Raw genomic sequence first — 19034 nt, 5'->3', positions numbered from 1 at the left:
CCAGCAAGGCAAACGATTGGCTGAAATGAAGAGACGCGCCGTCGCAGTTTATTGTCGTCAGTAGCGGCCCAGCACAGTGGCCAGCAGCGCCATCCGCACGTACATGCCCTGCTCCGCCTGGCGGAAGTACGCGGCGCGAGGGTCCGAGTCCACCTCCACGCTGCGGGCGGGACGTCAGCACCCAGACACAGCACAACCCCCAACCACCCTCAGAACGGAGGAGGCCAGGACACAGCCCCAACCCCCAGACCACAAACTGGAGGCACCCCCCACTCAGACCCCATTCACCCCCACTCAGACCCCATTTACCCCCACTCAGACCCCATTCACCCCCACTCAGACCCCATCTACCCCCACTCAGACCCCATTTACCCCCATCCAGACCCCATCTACCCCCATCAGACCCCATCTACCCCCATCCAGACCCCATTTACCCCCATTCAGACCCCATTTACCCCCATCAGACCCCATCTACCCCCATCAGACCCCATCTACCCCCATCCAGACCCCATTTACCCCCACTCAGGCCCCATTTACCCCCATCCAGACCCCACTTATCCCCATTCAGATCCCATTAACCACCATCCAGACCCCACCTACCCCCATTCAGACCCCATTTATCCCCATCACCTCAGATCTCCCTCCTCACCAGGACAGGCCCCGTCCCTGTGCCCTCAAACCTCTGCCCCCAGGACCCCCCCTCCTGCTTGCAGCCCCCCCAGGCTCCCATTTCCCTCCTCACCTGCATAGCACCCCCCCCTCGCATCCCCTTTTCTCCCCCGCCAAAGCCTCTATCTCCCCACCATTCCTCCCCCTCCAGCTGGACTCCATAACCCTCCATCCCCCCCCCCCCAAAAGACAGCTCACCCCAGCCCCACCTGATCTCGTTGACACGAGGCATGGGGTGCATCACCACCATCTTTTCCTTGGCCCTCGTCATGATGTGTGGTGTGAGGATGAACTGTCCAAAGCACTGCAGGGCCACAGCCATCAGCAAGGGAATGGGGACCCTCCCAGCCCTCCATCCCACCCTATACCCAGCCTGTACTCACAGCCTCGTACTCCTCAGCACTCTCAAAGCGCTCCCGCTGGATGCGGGTCATATAGAGCACGTCGGTGTCGGGCAGCGCCTCCTCGATGCTCCCAAACTCCTCCTGGGACAGCACCATCAGCAGGGCCATGGGGTGGTCACAGCCCTGCAGCCCCAGCCCCGTCCCTCACCTGCGAGATGCCCTTGGAAGCCACGAAGGCAGCGATGTCGGGCGGCATGCCGAGGCCACGGGGCGTGACATAGCGCAGGTGGACACGATACTGTGTGAGCAGGCGGGCCAGCGAGTGCACCGTGCGCCCGTGCTTCAGGTCACCCACCATGGTGATCTGCAGGGAGAGCCGTCAGCACAACCCACGGCACAGCACCCACCGCCCCGCGGCACAGCGTACATCTCACCGTCATGCCATTGACAGTGCCCAGCTCCTCACGGATGGTGAAGATGTCCAGCAGTGCCTGCGTCGGGTGCTCGCCCACCCCATCACCAGCATTGATCACGGGCTTGCGGCAGTGCGTAGCGGCCAGCTGGGCATAGAATGGGCCAAGAGTGAAACCCCCACACATACCCTGATGGCACCAGGGCAGGACACAGCCCTGCCCCGCTCACCTCCACAGCTCCAGGCTGGGGGTGCCGCAGCACCAGGACGTCGGCGTAGCAGCACATGGTCTGCACAGAGTCAGCCAACGACTCGCCCTTCTGCACCGAGGAGGTGGCCTCGGAGAATGACACCACAGAGCCGCCCAGCCGGCACATGGCGGCCGCGAAGGAGCTGCTGGTGCGCGTGCTTGCCTCGTAGAACATCGATGCCATCACTTTGCCCTGCAGGATGTGGTGTCAGGCGTGGGGCGAGGTGAGGGGCACGCAGCGTTCGTTCCCTACTCACCTTGAGGATGTCCAAACTGCGCTCCTTTTGCACCAGCATGCGCAGGGTGTGCGCCACGTTGAAGAGATGTGACATCTGTGGGGAGAAGCGGCTCAGGACGGGCACCCGGCACCAAGACCACCCCCTCCCTGTGCCCACCTGGCACCCACCTGCTCCTTGGAGAACTGCCGCACGGAAAGGATGTGCTGCCCGACCAGGGGGTGCAGCAGAGGTGAGGTGGGGAAGTGGGGAACACCTTGGGGGGATGCCTGGCGTGGGAAGGGGCCCGACAAGTGGGGGTGGCTGTCCTGAGCGGCCGTCGCATCTGTGGCACCAGGAACATACAGTGAACCCACATTGATGCATGCAGAATTCTCAGCCCCCCATTACTCACCTCCTTCTGCCATCCTCCTGCCGGCCTTGTCCCGCATGTCCTCAGCTGAGCATGAGAGGGGAATGCAGTGTCAGAGCGCAGCACTCCCGGCACCCTCAGCACCGCAGACGCGACGCTACAGAGATGCTTGCCCCAAAACGAGCTGGGTCAAGCCCCCATGCCATGCTCCACATGCACCCCATGGAACCCAATGGGACACAGCCCTGATCCTGGGAGGCACAGGGCCCCGAGGTGCCGGGCAGGCTGGGGCTGAGCAGGAAGGGAGCACCGCCGTGCCCCATCCCAAAGACTCAGCCCCTCGCAGGGGCAGCACAGGGGCCCGGGGCTGGCACGGCACCTGGGGGGGGCTGCACTCATTGGCTGTGCTTATAGTGCCATAACGCGGGGCTGAGTGAGTCCCCCCCAACATTACCGGTGCCTCGGGCGCCCGGGCGGTGCACGGCTCCCAGCCTCCGGAACACTGAACGGGACACAAGGGCAGGGTCAGCGCGTTGCCCAGCCCCGACGCAGCTCCCACACGGCCACATGCACGCTGTCCCCATGCGCCGTGCTGTGCCCCCCCCTCACCTGGCAGACCAGGGTCAGAGGCACGGTGGATGCGGGGTGGGAGGTGGAAGCGGCCCTCGGGCATGGGGCCGGCACGGCGTGGGCTGGAGGCTCGGCTGCGCAGCGTCTCACCCACTGCTGTGTGCCGGGGCCGCTCAGGGGTCTGCAGAGAGAGGATGAGCTGGAGCAGGGCACAGGTTGTGCCCCCGTGGCACCCTGCACCCCATTACCTTCACAATCTCCTTGTTGGGGGCCACGAGCGGTGCCAGCACAGCTCCCATGGGCCACTTCCTCACATCCTGCCCGTAGCCAGGGGGTACCAGGACCTGTGGCCACAGACAGAGGGGATCAGTGCTCAGAGACCCTTAGCTGAGGGGAGTTGGTGCCCAGGGACTCCTGGATGTAGGGGAGCAGCACAGTGTGTGGCACTTGGTTCCCACCTGCCCATCGATGTAGGCGACCTCTCCGCGCAGCACCACCCTGCGCACTGTCCCCTTCACATTCCTGCCCTCAAAGGGTGTCCATTGCGCTTTGGAGAACGCAGTGTGCTTAGGGATGACCCACTCTTGCTCCAAGTCCACCTGCAGGGACACTGGTCAGAGTCCAGGGCTGGCTGTGGGGTGGGCAGTGGGGCAGCGACCCACCTCCACGTAGGTGTCCTCCTGTGCTGGCAGCCCAAAGATCTTGCGGGGGTTCTCGTAGAGGCGCAGGATGATATCCTCCACTGTCAGCCGCCCCTCAGAGACAGCAGTCAGCAGCAGAGGCAGCATGGTCTCCAGCCCAGGGAAGCCAGGAGGTGGCTTGGGGCCCTGCTTCTCCTCCAGTGTGTGTGGGGCTGCAGGGTGGGGATCGTTACCACATTGCTTGGCCTCACCCATCTCCACCCTGTGCTCCCAAGCACTTACCATGGTCAGTGGCAAAGCAGTCAATGGTGTCCATGTTCTCCCAGAGAGCCTCGAGGTCCTGGGAGGTGCCCAGTGCTGGGCGCACAGCTCCACAACCCTCCCCAAGACGCCCCAGGTCATCTTGGCACAGGAAGAGATGGTGTGGGGCCACCTCACATGTCACTGGGATCCCCTTCTGCTTGGCCGCCTTGATGAGGAGGATCTGGAGGGTGCACAGTGAGGGGCAGCCCCTCAACACGCCTCACCAGCCATGGGAGGGGGTCCCAGCCCTCTGCTCACCTCCTCCTTGCGTGCCACATGGCAGATGTGCACAGGGCGCTGGTGCAGCTGTGCCACCATCAGGACGGCAGCCACCGTCTGCCCCTCCGCGTGGGCCACGATGGGCAAATGCTGTGGCCACTGCTGGAAGTGCTGTGGGGACACAGAGCCATGAGTGCTGGGGCAAGCACCAGGCCAGGCCCCCCTGTGGCTCCCACCCTCCACAGCAGCAGCTCACCTCCATCCACAGCGACACGTCATCCATGCGCAGGCTGGAGAAGGTGTCGTTGAGGTACAGCTTCAGCCCTGCCGCTGCTGCTGCCAGTGCACCCAGTGAGCCCGCGTTCTCCGCCGATGCACCCAGGAACAGGGCGAAGTCACAGCGCGCCCCGGCCTCGGCCAGCTGCGGGGAGGGGGATGCAGTGGGCTCAGCACGGCACAGGCTGACCTCCTGCGGGCCTCATGGGGAGGGGACGTGGCCACACCAGCTCCCCACTCACCTTCTGTGCCAGGGCAAAGGAGGTAGCATCGGTGATGGCAGGGCTGGTGTTGGGCATGGCACACACCATGGTGACACCCCCGGCCAAGGCGGCTGCGGTGCCCGAGGAGAAGTCCTCCTTGTGCGTGGCACCCGGCTCACGTAGGTGCACGTGGACATCAATCAGCCCTGGGGAGAGCAAGCATCAGTGTGGGAGCACTGGGGAAGTGGCTGGGGTACGGGGATACGGCAGACACAGAGAGGATACAGCGGAGTGTAACATCTCTGACCCCACAGTTACTCCAGGCACAGCCCCAGCCCGTATCAGCCCCAGCCCTCCAACCTGGCAGGCGGATCAGCTTCTGGGATGTCATACAGTCCACGTGCATCTTGAGTGGCGGGGCTGCCCCAATCTGGCCCAGTGCCTGCGGGCACAGCCATCATCAGGCTGGGCACATCCACCATGGCAGGGCCAGGAGGATGCCTGCCCAGACCCCACCGCATCACGCAGTGGAGCTCTCCATGCTGCACCCATCCCACCTCCACAAAGAGCTTGGTGCACTTGATGTCAATGATGAGCGGCACGGAGTAGTCGACAGCCAGGCGCCGCGTGCGGTACCCTTTGGTGACAAAGGAGGAGAGCCGGCGGCCCCCGGAGTTGCGCATGGAGAGGTTGATGACCATCTCAAAGTGGTTCTCTGCCAGGTAGTCCAGGATGCTGCGCTGTGTCTCACGGGCACCTGCTTCAGAGCTGTCTGCCTCCTCGAAGTGCCAATCCACTGCCATCACCTGCAGCAATGCCACAGTCACCACTCCGTGCTGGCACCACGGATCTCCCCACCAAACCCTGAGCCCCCACCTTGATGCCATGCTCAGTGTAGAAGTCAGCAGTGCCAAGACTGGCATACAGATTGTAGCCAAGGCTCTCCAGTGTCCGCACGGTGGGCAGCAGCTCACTCTTGTTCTGCAAGAGCACTGCAGGGGTCAAAGAGCATTTGGGATAGCCAACCCAACCCCGGCACCCCCCTCACCTTATAGCTGCCGATGGTCAGCAGGATGTTCTTCTTGGGGATCTTGAAGCCGGTGCTGAGCATGGCCTTGAGGTACGCCTCGCAGCGGTTCTCCCCAAAGCACGCCACCTCTCCTGTGCTCGTCATCTCCACACCCAGCACCACATCAGCACCCGCCAGGCGTGAGAAGGAGAACTGTGGCACCTGCAGGCACAGGGGGTCAGCAGCCACCCAACACAGCCCCCACCCCACCGCTGGCCCCAGCTCACCTTGACGCCGACGATGCCTGTACCCGTCATCAGCCCTACGGGCTGCACATCCTCACCCATGATCACCTGGCTGGCCAGGGCTACCAGGTCCACCCCCAGTGTCTTGGAGACAAAAGGGAAGGAGCGCGACACACGCACGTTGCACTCAATCACCTTCAGCTGGTCGTCCTGCAGAGAGGGGATGGTGTGAGGCACATCCCGAGGCTGCAGGGCGCTCAGTGCCCCCCAGCGTGGCTCTGCCCTCCCCAGTACCTTGGCGATAAGCTGCAGGTTGAAGGGCCCGGTGACCTGCAGCTCCTGCCCAATGGCATGCACGATGGCCTTGATGCGCTCCAGTGTCTTGGGCGTGATGTCCTGCGGGGGGGTCACCAGCGTGGCATCGCCCGAGTGCACTCCAGCATTCTCCACATGCTCAGAGATGGCAATGGCCACCACCACGCCGTCACAGGCCACCGCATCCACATCGATCTCCTGTGAACAGGCACACGGTCACAGCTCCATCCTGCCACAGCTCTGGAGCAGCGCGGGAGCCACGTTCAACCTTGGCCTCCTGAATGAACTTGGAGATGACAACGGGCTGCTCCTTGGACACGGCCACAGCATTGCTGAGAAACTTCTCCAGGTCACTGTCCGAGTAGGCGACGTTCATGGCAGCACCGCTCAGCACGTAGGAGGGCCGCACCACACAGGGGTAACCCACCGTGCAGCAGAAGTGCTTGGCTGACTGCAAAGAGACACACAGCTCAGCGGGTGGTAGGTGGGGGGCACAGCCCCGGGCAGCCTTGCACCCACCTCCATGTCAGAGAGCTCCTTCCAGAGCGGCTGGCTGATGCCGATGGTGTCCAGCAGGCGCGAGAACTTGAAGCGGTTCTCGGCTGAGTCAATGGCCTCAGGGGAGGTGCCCAGGATGCGGCACTGCTGCCGGTGCAGCGCCATGGCGATGTTGTTGGGCAGCTGCCCGCCCATGGACAGGATGACACCCTCGGGGTTCTCCAGCTCATAGATGTCCATCACCACCTGCAGCATGGGGCTGGCTGGGAGGGTGCCACGCAGCCCCTAACCCTTTGTGGCAGCTTCAGAGACTCCCTGCCCTGCAGCATGCAGCCCTCACCCACTCACCTCAAATGAGATCTCATCAAAGTAGAGGCGGTCACACATGTCATAGTCAGTGCTCACAGTCTCAGGGTTGTAATTCACCATGATGGTCTTAAAGCCCATCTGTAGGGCAGAGCAATGCCGTGAGGCCAGGGATGTCCCCAGCCTTGCTCCTCCCCACATCCCTGCACCCCACCAACCCCAGCCCACCTTGCGCAGCTCCTGGATACAGCCGACAGCGCACCAGTCGAACTCAACAGAGCTGCCGATGCGGTAAACGCCGGAGCCGATGACCATGACGTGGGGCTGGCGGAAGGGCAGGTCGTGCTCGGCACCATTGTAGGTCAGGTAGAGGTAGTTGGTCTGTGCCGGCCACTCGGCTGCCACCGTGTCGATCTGCTTCACCACCGGCAGGATGCCCAGGTCGCGCCGCATCTTCCGCACAGCCAGCTCGGTGCTGCAAAGGGCAGGGTGAGCGCCGGCCGTGGGGCAGCAGCAGGGTGGGGGCCGCCCCCCACCTCACCTAAGCACAGCCAAGGCCACCTGCTTGTCGGAGAAGCCGAGCTGCTTGGCACGGCGCAGCACGGCGGGCGGCATGGAGCTCTGCTCGCCACGGAACGCCTCCAGCCGCACTGCGTGGTCTGTGATGTTCTTCATCTTGTGCAGGAACCACCGGTCGATCTTGGTCAGCTCGTAGAGGCGCTCGATGGAATATCCAGCACGTAGCGCGGCCGCCAGCACAAAGATGCGCTTGTCTGTCGGCGTTTCCAGCTCCTGGGGTGCCAAGGGGGGTGAGCGGGGCACAGCCTCCCACAGCTGACACACACGCCATGCCGAGACCCAGTGCTCACCACGTCCGATGCCGGCTTCACCGTGTGGTCAAAGCCCACGCAGTTCTCATCCACCATCCGCAGCGCCTTCTGGAAGGCCTCCTCGAAGTTCCTGCCGATGGCCATCACCTCCCCTGCGGGAGGCTGTGAGCAGATGGAGCCCCATGGGCTGCCCCACGCCGCGCCACGCTGCCCCGCTGCGCTCACCCACGCTCTTCATGGAGCTGCCAATCTTGGTGCTGACACGCAGGAACTTGCTGAGGTCCCAGCGTGGGATCTTCACCACACAGTAGTCCAGGCTGGGCTCGAAGTTGGCGGTGGTGGAGTTGGTGACAGAGTTCCTGCACAGCGCATGGGACAGTGTTGGCACACAGAACCCACAGCACAGCTGAGCTGCACCCAGTGCCCCCATGGTGACACGGTTACCTGAGGACGGGCAGCGGGATGCCCAGTGCCAGCTTAGCTGCCACGTAGGCCAGCGGGTACCCTGTGGCCTTGCTGGCCAGCGCTGAGCTGCGGGAGAGCCGCGCGTTCACCTCGATGATGTAGTACTGCAAGGAGCAATGCGCCATGAGCACAGATAGGATCCCACCTCCACTAGAGGGGAGCACACGGGGGACACACTGCACCCACCTGCTCTGACTCAGGGTTCAAGGCAAACTGGATGTTGCACTCGCCCACGATGCCCAGGTGCTGCACCACCTTGATGGCCGTGTGGCGCAGCATGAAGTACTCGGTGTCGTTGAGGGTCTGGCTGGGTGCCACCACGATGGACTCACCCGTGTGGATGCCCAGCGGGTCCAGGTTCTCCATATTGCACACCTGGGGCAGGGGGGCACTGGCTGTCTATCACCTGTGCTCCCCATTCCACTCTATGTCAGAATGGCCTCACTGGTGGTTCCCACATCCTCCCCTGCCCCAGAGACCACCAGGGCTGCCCACACCGCCACAACATGAGCGTGGCACCATGCCCATAGAGGGCACACTAGGGTCTTGCTGCCAGCATATAGCAGTTGTGCTGACACAAGGAAAGGGCCTAGGGAAGCCCTGCTACCCCCCAGCACCGCTGCTGTACCGTGACACAGTTGTTGTAGGCATCGCGCACCACCTCGTACTCAATCTCCTTCCAGCCCTTCAGCGACTTGTCCACCAGCACCTGGGAGGTGTGGGTGAAGGCCTGGCTCACCAGGGCCGCCAGCTCCTCCCGGCTGGAGGCAAAGCCGGAGCCCAGGCCCCCCAGGGCATACGCCGAGCGCACCAGCACCGGGTACCCCAGCCGCTCCGCCGCCGCCTGTGCCTGCAGAGCACAGAGTGAGTGTAGGGGTGGCACCCCTTGGGGACAGCCCCCATCCTGCCCCACGCCACACCACAGCCCCAGACCTGCTCCAGGGAAGCAGCGGCTTCGCTGGGCGCCACGTGCTCGCCGATCTCCTCCATCTTCTCCACAAAGACCTTGCGGTCCTCCGTCATCTCAATGGAAGCCACGGGGGTGCCCAGCACACGCACGTGGTAGCGCTGCAGCACGCCGCTCTTGGTCAGCTCCACGCCACAGTTAAGGGCTGTCTGCCCCCCAAAGGTCAGCAGCACGCCATCGGGGCGCTCGTTGCGGATCACCTACAGGATGGGGGTCGGGGCAGTGAGGTACAGCCGGGGCAGTGAGGTACAGACCCACAGCCGCCCCCACCATCCCCACAGCACTCACCTGGGTGACGTACTCAGGGGTGATGGGCAGGAAGTACACCTTGTCTGCCAGCCCCTTGGAGGTCTGCACTGTGGCGATGTTGGGGTTGATGAGCACCGTTTGAATGTTCTCCTCTTTCAGCGCTTTGATGGCCTGGAGATCAGGGTGGCAGTGACATCAGCTCTATGTAGAGCCCCCTATTTGTCAACTCTCTGAGGGATGCTCACCTGTGACCCTGAATAATCAAACTCGCCCGCCTGTCCTATGGAGAGCCCTCCGGAGCCCAGGATCAGCACCTTGCGGGGTCGTGCTGCCTCCTGCCCCGCTGCCGGCACCTCGTTGTACGCCAGGAGATCCCTCAGGCGCTGCCGCACTGCAGGGATGGGATGGAATGAGGCAGAGCAGGGATGCTATAAGCCCTGTGTATAGCTCTGCACAGCACCCAGCACAACGGTGCAAACACAGCACGATGCCCCAGCACCAAATGCAGTTCTACAGCCACTTGTGTACAACCCTAGCCCTGAGCACCAACCACAGCCCAGTCCCTGAGCACCAACACCGGCCCTGAGCAATCTCCAACCTTGGCCCCAAGCATCTCCCCCTGCCCCAGGACCTTGAGTACAGAATCCCATGCACAGCCCCAGCCCCAAGCCTTGACCTCAAGCACAGCACCCCACACACAGCCCCCAACCCTGTGGGGCTCATATCTCCCCCAGCCCCACACTCACCTGTTTTGTCATTGTTCCCTCTCTGCAGATCCAGTGCCGCCTCCACAAAGACATCAAAGAGTCCCTCCAGGTCTGTGGGGCCAGCGCGGTGCTCAGGGTGGAACTGCACACTGCAGGGGCATCTGGTGAGACACAGCCCCACGTCCCCAGCCCCACACCTCGGTGACCCCTTGCCCACCTGAAGAAGGGTTTGTGCTCATGCACCAGCCCCTCATTGGAGCCATCGTTGGCATTGGTGAAGAGCGGTGCCCAGCCGGGAGGCAGACTGGCTGCCTCCACCGCAAAGCCGTGGTTCTGTGCCGTGATGAAGCAGCGCTGCGTGTCCTCGTGCACACACGGCTGGTTGTGCCCACGGTTCCCATACCTGAGGGTAATGGGGGTGAGCACAGAATGTCACTCACCCAACTGAATACCAGGACCCCCCCGGAGCTGGAACCCTGCTCACTTCATCTTGTAGGTGTGGGCACCCAGGGCCAGAGCCAGCAGCTGGTGGCCCAGGCACACCCCGAAGATGGGCTTGGGATGGTCGGCAGCCAGCACGGCACGCAGGTTGGCCACTGTCTGCTGGCACAGCCGTGGGTCCCCGGGGCCATTGCTGAGGAAGAGCCCATCGAAGTCTGCACACAGACAGCAGTGTTAGGATGGGGACCCCCATAGCTCCCCCCACTTTAGGGGGTCACAGTGAGGACCGTAGCCCCACAGCTCCCAAATGGGTTTGCACAAGGGTCACTGACCCTACCACTCACAGCACACCACTATGTCCCACATCAGGTTACAGCGAGCACCCCACGCCTCCCTTATAAACCCCAGTAAGAATAACACTGCAATGCCCCAAATCCCCACAATGGGGCTCCCCAAGGCCCCCTGCACTGATCCTACCCCACGTCCCCTCTCCAACCCCAGAGGCCCCCTACCAGCAGGGTCCAGAGGATGATCCCACGGCACCACAGTGACGGCCGCCCCCCGCTCACAGAGGCACCGCACCTGGTTGTACTTCAGGCCACAGTCCACAGCAGTGATGCGCAGGGATCCACCGGGGTTAAAGACACGCGGCTCCTGCAGAGAGGGTGAGTGGGGATCCGGCCCATCACCACCCCATAACCTGGGACCAGCTGCTTCTTACCTTCAGGGACACCTCCTGCACCAGGTGCCGCTCGTTTGGGTCCTGGAAGGGGATGTTCAGCTCCGGGGCCTCATCTGGCAGCAGCCTGCCCAGCAACGTGCCCTTCTCACGGATCTTCTTGGTCAGGGCTCTGGTGTCCACCCCTATGGATGTATGGCGATATGGAGCCTCAGGGCCCCACGGCACCTTTACCAACCCCCCCTGCAGGGCACAGCCTCACGGATCCCAATGCAAGTTTAGCTCTGCTCCAAACCCACCACTCCCGGGTGCCCCCGGCCCTGACCCTCATCCCCACCTTCCAGCCCGGGGACGTTGTGCTCCTTGAGCCATTGATCGAGGGACTGAGCGGCGCTCCAGTGGCTGGGGGTCTCCGAGCACTCGCCCACCACCAGCGCGGCCACGTGGATCTTGTTGGACTCAAACCACTGCGGGGAGATGGGACGGGACTTGCTCACACACCCAGGAAGCCCAGGAATCCCCCGGAGCCGCGGGTGGGGCTGGGGGAGCTGCCGGCCGGGGACCCCCGGAGCACAACAGCGGCCCCGCCGCCCCACGCCGCGTGTCCCCGCGCATCCCCAGCCCCGCCCCGTGCCCGGGCAGCCCCACGGCCCCGGCAGCCCCACGGAGCGGCACGAGGCGGCCCCGCCCCCACCCGCGGCCCCACGGCGGGGCGCTCCCACCCGAGAGCGGGAGCCGCCGGGGGGGCGGGGGAGAAGGAGGAGGAGGAGGAGGAGCAGGACTCTGCCCCGGGGGTCGGGGTCGGTCGTGGGGGTCGTGGGGCCCCGCGCTCACCGTGCCCAGCTCGAAGGGGCCCCGGCGCTCCCGGGGCACGCCGTAGTTGCCCACCAGCGGGTACGTGAGCACCAGGATCTGCGCCGCGTACGAGGGGTCGGTGAGCGCCTCGGGGTAACCCACCACTCCGGTCTGGAACACTGCGGGGATACGAGCACCGAGCGGCGGCGGATCGACGCGGATCGATGCGCATCCCCGCGCCATGCCCGCATCCGGCCCCGCCGCACTCACCCACTTCCCCGCTGGCGGCCGTGCCCGTAGCCCCGAAGGCTCGACCGAGCAGCACCGAACCGTCCTGCAGCACCAGGCGGCCCATGGCGGGAACACGTGCGGGAAACGGCGGGAGGCGGCGGAACAGAGCGGGGAGTGCGGGACGGGAGGGGCGGGAACCGGGATGGGAGAGGGGGCGGGGCCAGGAACAGAGGGGGCGGGGCCAGGACACACAGCGACCAATCAGCGCGCGGCTGGCTGGGAATAGGGCGCGGGCGGGAGCGAGTGGCGCGACAGAATGGGGAACGGGTAAAGGATGGAGGAAGGGAGGGGATGTAGAGATCGGTCTGATATTGGAACCCTAAAGCCAGGGGAGAGCGCGAACGCAGTCCCCCACTACCACAAATGATGCAGTCGAGTTTCCCGCATTTGGGGAAATCGCAGGGGTCAGCACACCCGGAGTGCAGGGGATGAGCCTCGCCCTGGGAAAACCACCTGCCTGATCATGGTGTCTCCCCTGCCAGGTAAGTATGCCCTGCTCTCAACCCGCCCCGCTCCCCACGCCCCGACACCAGCCCGCACCACACGCCGACCCGCCTCACAAACATCCCACCTGCTCCGGCCCGCTCCGCCCCTCCGGGCTGCCCACGCCCACACCCACAACGGACCCACGGCTGCCCACCACAGCTCCGCTCCTGCGTTCATGCGCTCCCGTCATGCCGCGCGAGGAGCGATCTGCCGCCTGATCTGCATGTGATCTGCATCTCATTTGCATGGACACGCCACCTCTACCGTGCTGCCCATTGGCTGCCGTACGTCGATCCCGCGGTAACACCCGGCCCCGCAGCGCCCCCAGCGGCCGGGCGGTGTAACAGCACCACAAAGCAGCGGTAGAATTGGGTCGGACCGAAAGTGAAGCAGTGCCGCCCCAATTAATTTGCATAGCTCCGCCCCCTCCGTCCAGGCCCCGCCCCTTTAGCGCCGTCTACGTGATCACGTGACTCGGCAGCGTGGCCGGCGCAGACGTGGCGAGCGGCGCGCGGCGCACGTGTGTTCGCGCTCAGCCAATCGGCGGGCGCCGTGTGCGCACGCGCGGTGCCGGCCGTTCCCGTGGCCGTGGGCTCCATGGCGGCGCTGGGCCCGGTGTGTGGGGGCGGCGGGCGCTGGGAGGTGGTGCGGAGGGGGAGGCGGCACCCGGGGCGGACACGGCAGCTCCCAACGGCTCCCGGGGCGAACATCGCCACCACCGAGACACTGTTCGAGCTCGGGTTCGAGAGAGCAACGAAACGGGCGGGACGGGAGGCGGCCGAACCGCAACAACAGCAACAACAGCGGAGACAGCAACCGGGAAAGGGAGCACGGAAAGGAACCGGGGATGGAGGGACCAAGAACGGGCGGTACCGGACACTGGAGGAGGCGCTAAAAGCCGTGAGTGGGGCGGGGATTGAATGGACGGGATCGGGATACACCGCATCAATGGGGGGAATGGGAAATAACTGCACACGGAGCAGCGCTGAGAGCAGGGGATGGGCAGCAATGGGCAATGCAGGGCAGTGCAGGTGATAGTGCAGGGGATGGCAATGCAGGTAATAGATAGACAGTTCAGGTGATAGGCAGTGCAGGTAATAGATAGTGCAGGTGATGGGCAATGCGGGTAATAGACAGTGCAGGTGATGGGCAATGCAGGTAATAGATAGACCGCGCAGGTGATGGGCAGTGCAGGTAATAGATAGACCGCGCAGGTGATGGGCAATGCAGGTGATAGATAGTGCAGGTGATGGGCAATGCAGGTAATAGATAGACAGTGCAGGTGATGGGCAGTGCAGGTGATGGGCAGTGCAGGTGATAGACACATCTCAGAGCCATCTCTCATTGCAGCTCAACGTGGCCGACCTGCAGAAGGAGCTGGATAAGAGTCAGAGCATGTTCCCAGAGAACCCCTCAGTGTGGGTGAAGGACCTGGCCGGCTGCCTCAACTACAAGCTGCAGGCGCCCAAGAGTGACCCGGTGCTCAGCCAGCACAGCCACGGTCAGTGCTGCCATGGGGGGAGGTGGCTGGGACTCCGTGTGCTGCACGGCTCCTTTGTGGTGCTCTGAGCTGCAGAAATACAATATAGCATTTCAATGATGCTGGGATGTTTGTTTTGCTGGGTCTTCCTTTTATGCATCACCCAGTGGTACAGTCTGTGCTCACTGTGTTCCTCTTTACCTGTTGGACTGCCTGCAGATTATCCTTACTGCCTGGTGAGCAAAGAGCTGAAGAGCACCATCAGATCCCTGCTGGGAAAGTCTTCTGGCGTGCTGGAGCTCTTCTTCGATCACTGCATTTATACCATGCTGCAGGAGCTGGACAAGACGCCCGGTGAGCACAGTTGCTGCAGAGCAGCCCAGTGCTGGTGGTGGGTTCTGATGTGGGAATGCTTTCATTGCTTGCTGCCTGTGCTGAGAGCAGCACTCAGGGTGGGGTGTGGAAGGAAGCTGTAGGTCAGCCTTGTTGGCTCAGGCACAGTGAGTGCAAGATGGGGGCCCCACAGTGTTGTTATAGAGATCTTGGCACAGATGCTTTCTGAAGTTGCTTTGGGGCAGTATCACCATAGTCACCATCCTGGTGCCTGGTGGGATTCAGGCAGTGCCTGGAGCAGCTGCAGTGTTCCTAGTGGTGCAATGGGGCTGTGGATGACAACTAGGGAGAAGCCTGACCTCATCCCATTGCTGTTCCAGGGGAGTCCCTACATGGGTACAGGATCTGCATCCAGGCCGTGCTGCTGGAACGGCCTAAAATTGCTACCACCAACCTGGGCAAGGTGAGCTGGGCTCATGCTGCTCACCTGGGAACCCAGGCAGTTCAGCTCTTCCTGCTTCCATGAGTCCCTGTGGCCACGTCCCCAAGTGTCACAGCATGGTGCTGGGGTGGGACAGATGGACAGACGGCCCATCGAGCCACCCCTCTTTGCTTCCCCAGTACCTGGAGCTGCTGCGCTCACACCAGAACCGGCCGGCCAAGTGCCTGACCATCCTATGGGCTCTGGGGCAAGCTGGCTTCACCGACCTGACTGAGGGCTTGAGAGGTGAGAGCATATGTGTGCCCCAATGGGGTCCTGTCTGCCTAGAGTGGCTCCCATGAACTGCTCATCTATCGTGTGTTGTGTCTACGTCTTGGCCGTATACGTCAAACATGAGCTGCTACCGCCATTAGGGAGGGAGTATGTTTATAGATGTGTAAACACACAGAGCTATTTCAGTGTCACCACTGTAAACACTGGGAAGTGCTTTATTATTTTCTCCTGCTGGAGCTCAGCCAGCAGAGCCCATTTCTGGCTCCCTGGAACATGCCTGGTTCTTATGCTGGCCGCAGTCCCGGAGCTGATGCTTCTCTCCACAGTGTGGCTCGGTGTGATGCTCCCCGTGCTCGGCATCAAGGCGCTCTCCCCATACGCTGTCTCCTACCTGGACCGTCTGTTGACGTGAGTTGCCCCTCGGGTGTGTGCCTGGACATGGGCAGAACCTGCTGGGCCGTGGTGTCCTTTCACCTGCATTGTGCTCATGGAGCGTGTTTGTGCGCCCTCTGCTTTGCAGGGTGCACTCAAATCTGACCAAAGGCTTTGGCATGATTGGACCCAAGGATTTCTTTCCCCTCCTGGACTTCGCCTTCATGCCCAACAATTCACTGGCACCTAGGTAGGGCTGTGCCACCCGGCAGCGTGCAGAGCCCCGTGTGGTGTGGGGACAGCATCCCAATCCTGGTGCTTCTCTGTATCTTGTGGGATACGCAGCTCCTGGTGCCCCTGGGGAAAGGCACAGTGAGATTGAGGAGGGGGTCATGAGGTGGTAGTGGAGAAATCAAGGGGGTAGGAGAAAACCTATTGGCATCAGGGAGGGAGGAGCTGGCAGCTCACTGTACGTGCAGGAGGCAGCTGTCCCCAGCCAACCCTTAGTCTGCCACTGCAGCATTCATAGTACATCAGGTGCTCCTGGAGCTGCTCGGGGCAGGGTGAGATGGGAACGTTGTGCTGTTCTGTCACACTGTGGACTCAGGGGCAGCTCAGACGAGTCACTGCAGGGAGCACATGGGGCACTGTGGGGATGGGGCCAGCAGCTACAGGCAGCGCCTCTCCCAGCCTGCAGGAGCAGCTGCGGCGGCTGTACCCACGCCTGAAGGTGCTGGCGCTGGGCGCGAGGCCGGAGACAACGCTGCACACTTACTTCCCCTCCTTCCTGTCCCGAGCCACACCGAGCTGCCCAGATGCCATGAAGAAAGAGGTGAGAAGGGGGGGCTGGGGGTGCCGGGTCTCTGTGCATCCTGTGGGCGGCGTGGTGGCAGCAGGTCTGGTTCTCCCTGCAGCTCCTCATCTCTATGAGCCAGTGCCTGAGCGTGGATCCGCTGAGCTTCAGCGTCTGGAGGCAGCTCTACACCAAGCACCTCTCCCAGTCCAGGTGGGTGCAGCAGGCAGTGCTCCAGGCTGTCGCCGTGTCTGGTCTGGCTGCCGGGTGTGCTTTGGCACAGCGCTGGGGAGCACATGCATTGCTGCTGAGCGCCAACCATGCCCTGCTTTATTCTGCCCCGCAGCTTGCTCCTGAGCCATCTGCTGGAGTCCTGGGACAGCAGCAGCAGGAAGGTAGGAGTGAGCCGTGAGGGGCTGGGTGCCCAGCGCTGAGCTCCCTCCGACCGCTGCAGCTCTGCTGTCCCCAGACACGCCAGGCCCTGCAGGAGACCGTCCGCTCCTTCAAGGTGACCAACGAGGAGCTGGTTGCGAAGGGACCCGGCAGCCAGCAGGACGTGGCTGCATGTGACGCTGCCTGCAAGGTGAGTGCCTCCGTGCCGGGCTGGGGCTGCTCCTCCTTACCGAGGCCATGGGCACGGTGTGATGGGGCCGTTCTGCTTCTTCCCAGCTGCTGCTGCAGAAGATGAAGGGCCGGGGCTTCCCCTGGTCCCGGCTGCTGCTCGTCCTGCTGGCGTTTGCCGTTGGTTTCCTCATACACGATGTCCGGACACACGGTTCTCTGCAGGGTACGGCAGCCTCCGTGGCCCCTCTGAGTTGCCCCAGAGAGAATCTACCCGGGGGTGCCCTGCATTGTGCTCAGTGCCGCTCTGTTCTTGCAGCCTCCTCCTGTGCCCACGCGCTCCGTTCCTCCGGCATCCTGCCCGCTTGGCAGCACGCCTGGCACAAAGCAGCCCACTTCTCCCTGGAGGGCTACAGGTCAGTGTCCCCAGCAATCGGCAGCGCTGCCACTTGAGCGGCGTGAAGTGGCTAACGCAGCACCAAGTGATTTCTGTAGGGAGCCCTTTTAGCTCGGGCAGCGTTCCCCGGCTGCTCCTGGAAGTGCTTTTCCGCTCAGCTCTTGAGTTCTCCCGTTCCCTTGGCTGCGGCGGCGGTCTGCAGGTACACGTGTGCTCCCGTGGCTTTGCCGTCGGTGCCGGCGCGCCCGGCGCGGCCTCAGCCTGCGTTCCCTTGCAGGTGGTTGGAAAGGACCGTGCCCGCCTGCTGCTCCCGTATCACAGCTCTCCTGCAGCCCACGCTGCAGCCGCTCTGGGCGAAGGCGGCCGAGCTGGCCCTGCACATCAGCAAGCAGTGCTCCACGTTCATCGCATGGGCTGGGGAGCGCCTGCCCTGGCTGCTGGAATGGGTGAGGATGGGAACGGTGCACAAAAGTGGGGGTGTGTGAGGCTGCTCTGCTCCCAGCCCCGGTCTGAGCTCCCTACCTCCTTTCTCTCTCCATGCAGCTCCAGTCCCAGGTCCCCGACACTGTCCTGCACGTGGCTGAGTGCATGCGGGAGCTGCTGCTCTTCCTGCTGCAGAGCTGCCTGCTGCCGCTGCTGGAGCACGTGGCTGCTGCCCTGCAGCGCGGATGGAAGCACTGCGTGGACGCCTGCAAGTGAGCATCACCTTTTGGTCCCATATGTTGTGCCCACTGGGGCTGTGTGGGGTCCCAGCCGGCTCTCAGCCAGCGCTATTGGGCTCAGTGTGGTGAGGGGCTGCTGCCCGTGGCTCAGGCTCTGCCACGCATGTAACTATTCTCCTCTCTTTGCCAGTGGAGAAGCGCTGTGGGACTGCGTGAGGGACAACCTGAGCAACTTCACCTATTCCTCCTGGCTGTACCTGCAGAACACGACCCTCGCCCTTAAGAACTGGGCCCTGGCCATGATCTCTGGACATTGAGCTGCTGGGGGGACGCAGTGCAGCCATCCCCACCACTGCCACCAGCGGGTTGTGGCCCTGCTGTCCCCGCGGGGTCATTACGGGTGTCCGGCTGTTCCGGGGTGTCCCGGTGTGGGGCAGCGCTGTCGGGGTGGCTCAATGAACAAGCTGTGCACCTCCAGCTCTATGTGTGTGTGTGTGTGTGTCTTTGTGCTGCGTTGCGGCTGGGGGAGGGAAATATGGGCTGGGTGGCAGGGCCGATGGGTGGGCGGGTGACTGGGTGCCCCGTTCCCATCCCCGGGGCCGGTTTGGCGGTGCAGATAAGGAGGGTGGATTTGGATCCGCCCCGCCCCCGCAGCACCGCGATAAGGGCGGCAGCGCAGCGCTGTGCGTACGGAGCGGGGGATTAGCTCAAATGGTAGAGCGCTCGCTTAGCATGCGAGAGGTAGCGGGATCGATGCCCGCATCCTCCAGTTTTGCCGCAGCCCGTAGTACTCACCTATTAGTACTCACCTATTAGTACTCCCCTATTACTCCGTTATACTCCCGTTATACTCAGTGCTCGCGCACTTTCCCGCGGGGACGCGCTCCCGTTTGGTGCGCGCGCCCGGCGGAATCCCCGGGGAGCGACGGCGGCGCGCACAGCCCGGCCTCGCGCGTCGCCGTT

The 19034-nt window shown here is 63.3% G+C and overlaps 2 protein-coding genes, 1 long non-coding RNA gene and 2 other non-coding genes across 10 annotated transcripts; 2 read left to right on the top strand and 3 right to left on the bottom strand.

The window, feature by feature from the left end:
• Positions 1–21: 21 nt before the first annotated feature.
• Positions 22–12486, bottom strand: CAD (carbamoyl-phosphate synthetase 2, aspartate transcarbamylase, and dihydroorotase). Of its 2 annotated transcripts, XM_015859608.3 has the most exons (45): positions 12252–12486; positions 12021–12160; positions 11524–11653; positions 11229–11371; positions 11020–11161; positions 10551–10722; positions 10284–10469; positions 10106–10215; positions 9605–9750; positions 9399–9530; positions 9077–9310; positions 8772–8993; positions 8330–8518; positions 8123–8247; positions 7904–8037; positions 7718–7830; positions 7390–7640; positions 7077–7323; positions 6891–6989; positions 6564–6788; positions 6313–6495; positions 6024–6242; positions 5772–5939; positions 5524–5706; positions 5352–5456; positions 5033–5281; positions 4836–4917; positions 4515–4681; positions 4253–4417; positions 4036–4167; positions 3757–3958; positions 3496–3686; positions 3292–3432; positions 3082–3177; positions 2873–3014; positions 2718–2765; positions 2306–2350; positions 2082–2236; positions 1933–2007; positions 1656–1868; positions 1448–1573; positions 1222–1377; positions 1053–1154; positions 879–973; positions 22–160 (listed from the first exon to the last, which is right to left on the bottom strand). In XM_015859608.3, the coding sequence occupies exons 1-45, from the start codon at positions 12334–12336 to the stop codon at positions 58–60; spliced, it is 6768 nt and encodes a 2255-aa protein (XP_015715094.1). In that variant the 5' UTR covers positions 12337–12486; the 3' UTR covers positions 22–57. The 2 variants fall into 2 exon arrangements, with proteins under 2 accessions (XP_015715094.1, XP_015715095.1); XM_015859609.3 differs by lacking the exon at positions 2718–2765 and having other exon boundaries at positions 12252–12430.
• A 112-nt stretch (positions 12487–12598) lies between these two features.
• Positions 12599–12762, bottom strand: LOC116653293 (U1 spliceosomal RNA). The gene has a single exon (XR_004306862.2). It is a non-coding gene; the product is annotated as a U1 spliceosomal RNA (small nuclear RNA).
• Positions 12763–13320: 558 nt separating this feature from the next.
• On the top strand, positions 13321–18548 carry TMEM214 (transmembrane protein 214). Of its 5 annotated transcripts, XR_014944965.1 has the most exons (17): positions 13321–13658; positions 14109–14259; positions 14458–14592; positions 14952–15034; positions 15193–15298; positions 15613–15694; positions 15807–15908; positions 16349–16490; positions 16573–16664; positions 16798–16846; positions 16921–17034; positions 17121–17238; positions 17332–17428; positions 17508–17611; positions 17687–17855; positions 17953–18104; positions 18262–18548. XR_014944965.1 is itself a non-coding variant. In XM_015859613.3 (16 exons), exons 1-16 carry the CDS (start codon positions 13356–13358, stop codon positions 18386–18388), a joined length of 2022 nt encoding a protein of 673 aa, XP_015715099.1. In that variant the 5' UTR covers positions 13321–13355; the 3' UTR covers positions 18389–18548. The 5 variants fall into 5 exon arrangements, 2 of the variants coding, with proteins under 2 accessions (XP_015715099.1, XP_085400167.1); XR_014944964.1 differs by having other exon boundaries at positions 17332–17611; positions 18262–18379; XM_015859613.3 differs by lacking the exon at positions 17508–17611.
• On the bottom strand, positions 15465–19005 carry LOC116653150 (uncharacterized). Its single transcript, XR_014944969.1, has 2 exons — positions 18881–19005; positions 15465–16015 (listed from the first exon to the last, which is right to left on the bottom strand). It is a non-coding gene; the product is annotated as an uncharacterized LOC116653150 (long non-coding RNA).
• Positions 18768–18840, top strand: TRNAA-AGC (transfer RNA alanine (anticodon AGC)). Its single transcript has one exon. It is a non-coding gene; the product is annotated as a tRNA-Ala (tRNA).
• Positions 19006–19034: the final 29 nt, after the last annotated feature.

Source organism: Coturnix japonica, chromosome 3 (assembly GCF_054131305.1).
Source record: "Coturnix japonica strain WE chromosome 3, WE-NBRP24, whole genome shotgun sequence".
Lineage (NCBI taxonomy): Eukaryota > Metazoa > Chordata > Aves > Galliformes > Phasianidae > Coturnix > Coturnix japonica.
Note: the sequence above shows the minus strand (reverse complement) of the source record. Positions and strands in the feature narration are given on the sequence as shown.

What these genes read in the sequence shown, in the direction of transcription:
- TMEM214 (XM_085544041.1), top strand. Translation starts at nt 13,356, where the DNA reads ATGGCGGCGCTGGGCCCGGTGTGTGGGGGCGGCGGGCGCTGGGAGGTG. An exon ending in TACCTGGACCGTCTGTTGAC is followed by an intron (nt 15,695 to 15,806) that starts GTGAGTTGCCCC and finishes TCTGCTTTGCAG; the next exon opens with GGTGCACTCAAATCTGACCA. An exon ending in GACACACGGTTCTCTGCAGG is followed by an intron (nt 17,239 to 17,331) that starts GTACGGCAGCCT and finishes CTGTTCTTGCAG; the next exon opens with CCTCCTCCTGTGCCCACGCG.
- CAD (XM_015859608.3), bottom strand. Translation starts at nt 12,336, where the DNA reads ATGGGCCGCCTGGTGCTGCAGGACGGTTCGGTGCTGCTCGGTCGAGCC. An exon ending in GGCCGCCAGCGGGGAAGTGG is followed by an intron (nt 12,161 to 12,251) that starts GTGAGTGCGGCG and finishes GTATCCCCGCAG; the next exon opens with TGTTCCAGACCGGAGTGGTG. An exon ending in CCCGGGCGCCCGAGGCACCG is followed by an intron (nt 2,351 to 2,717) that starts GTAATGTTGGGG and finishes TCTCATGCTCAG; the next exon opens with CTGAGGACATGCGGGACAAG.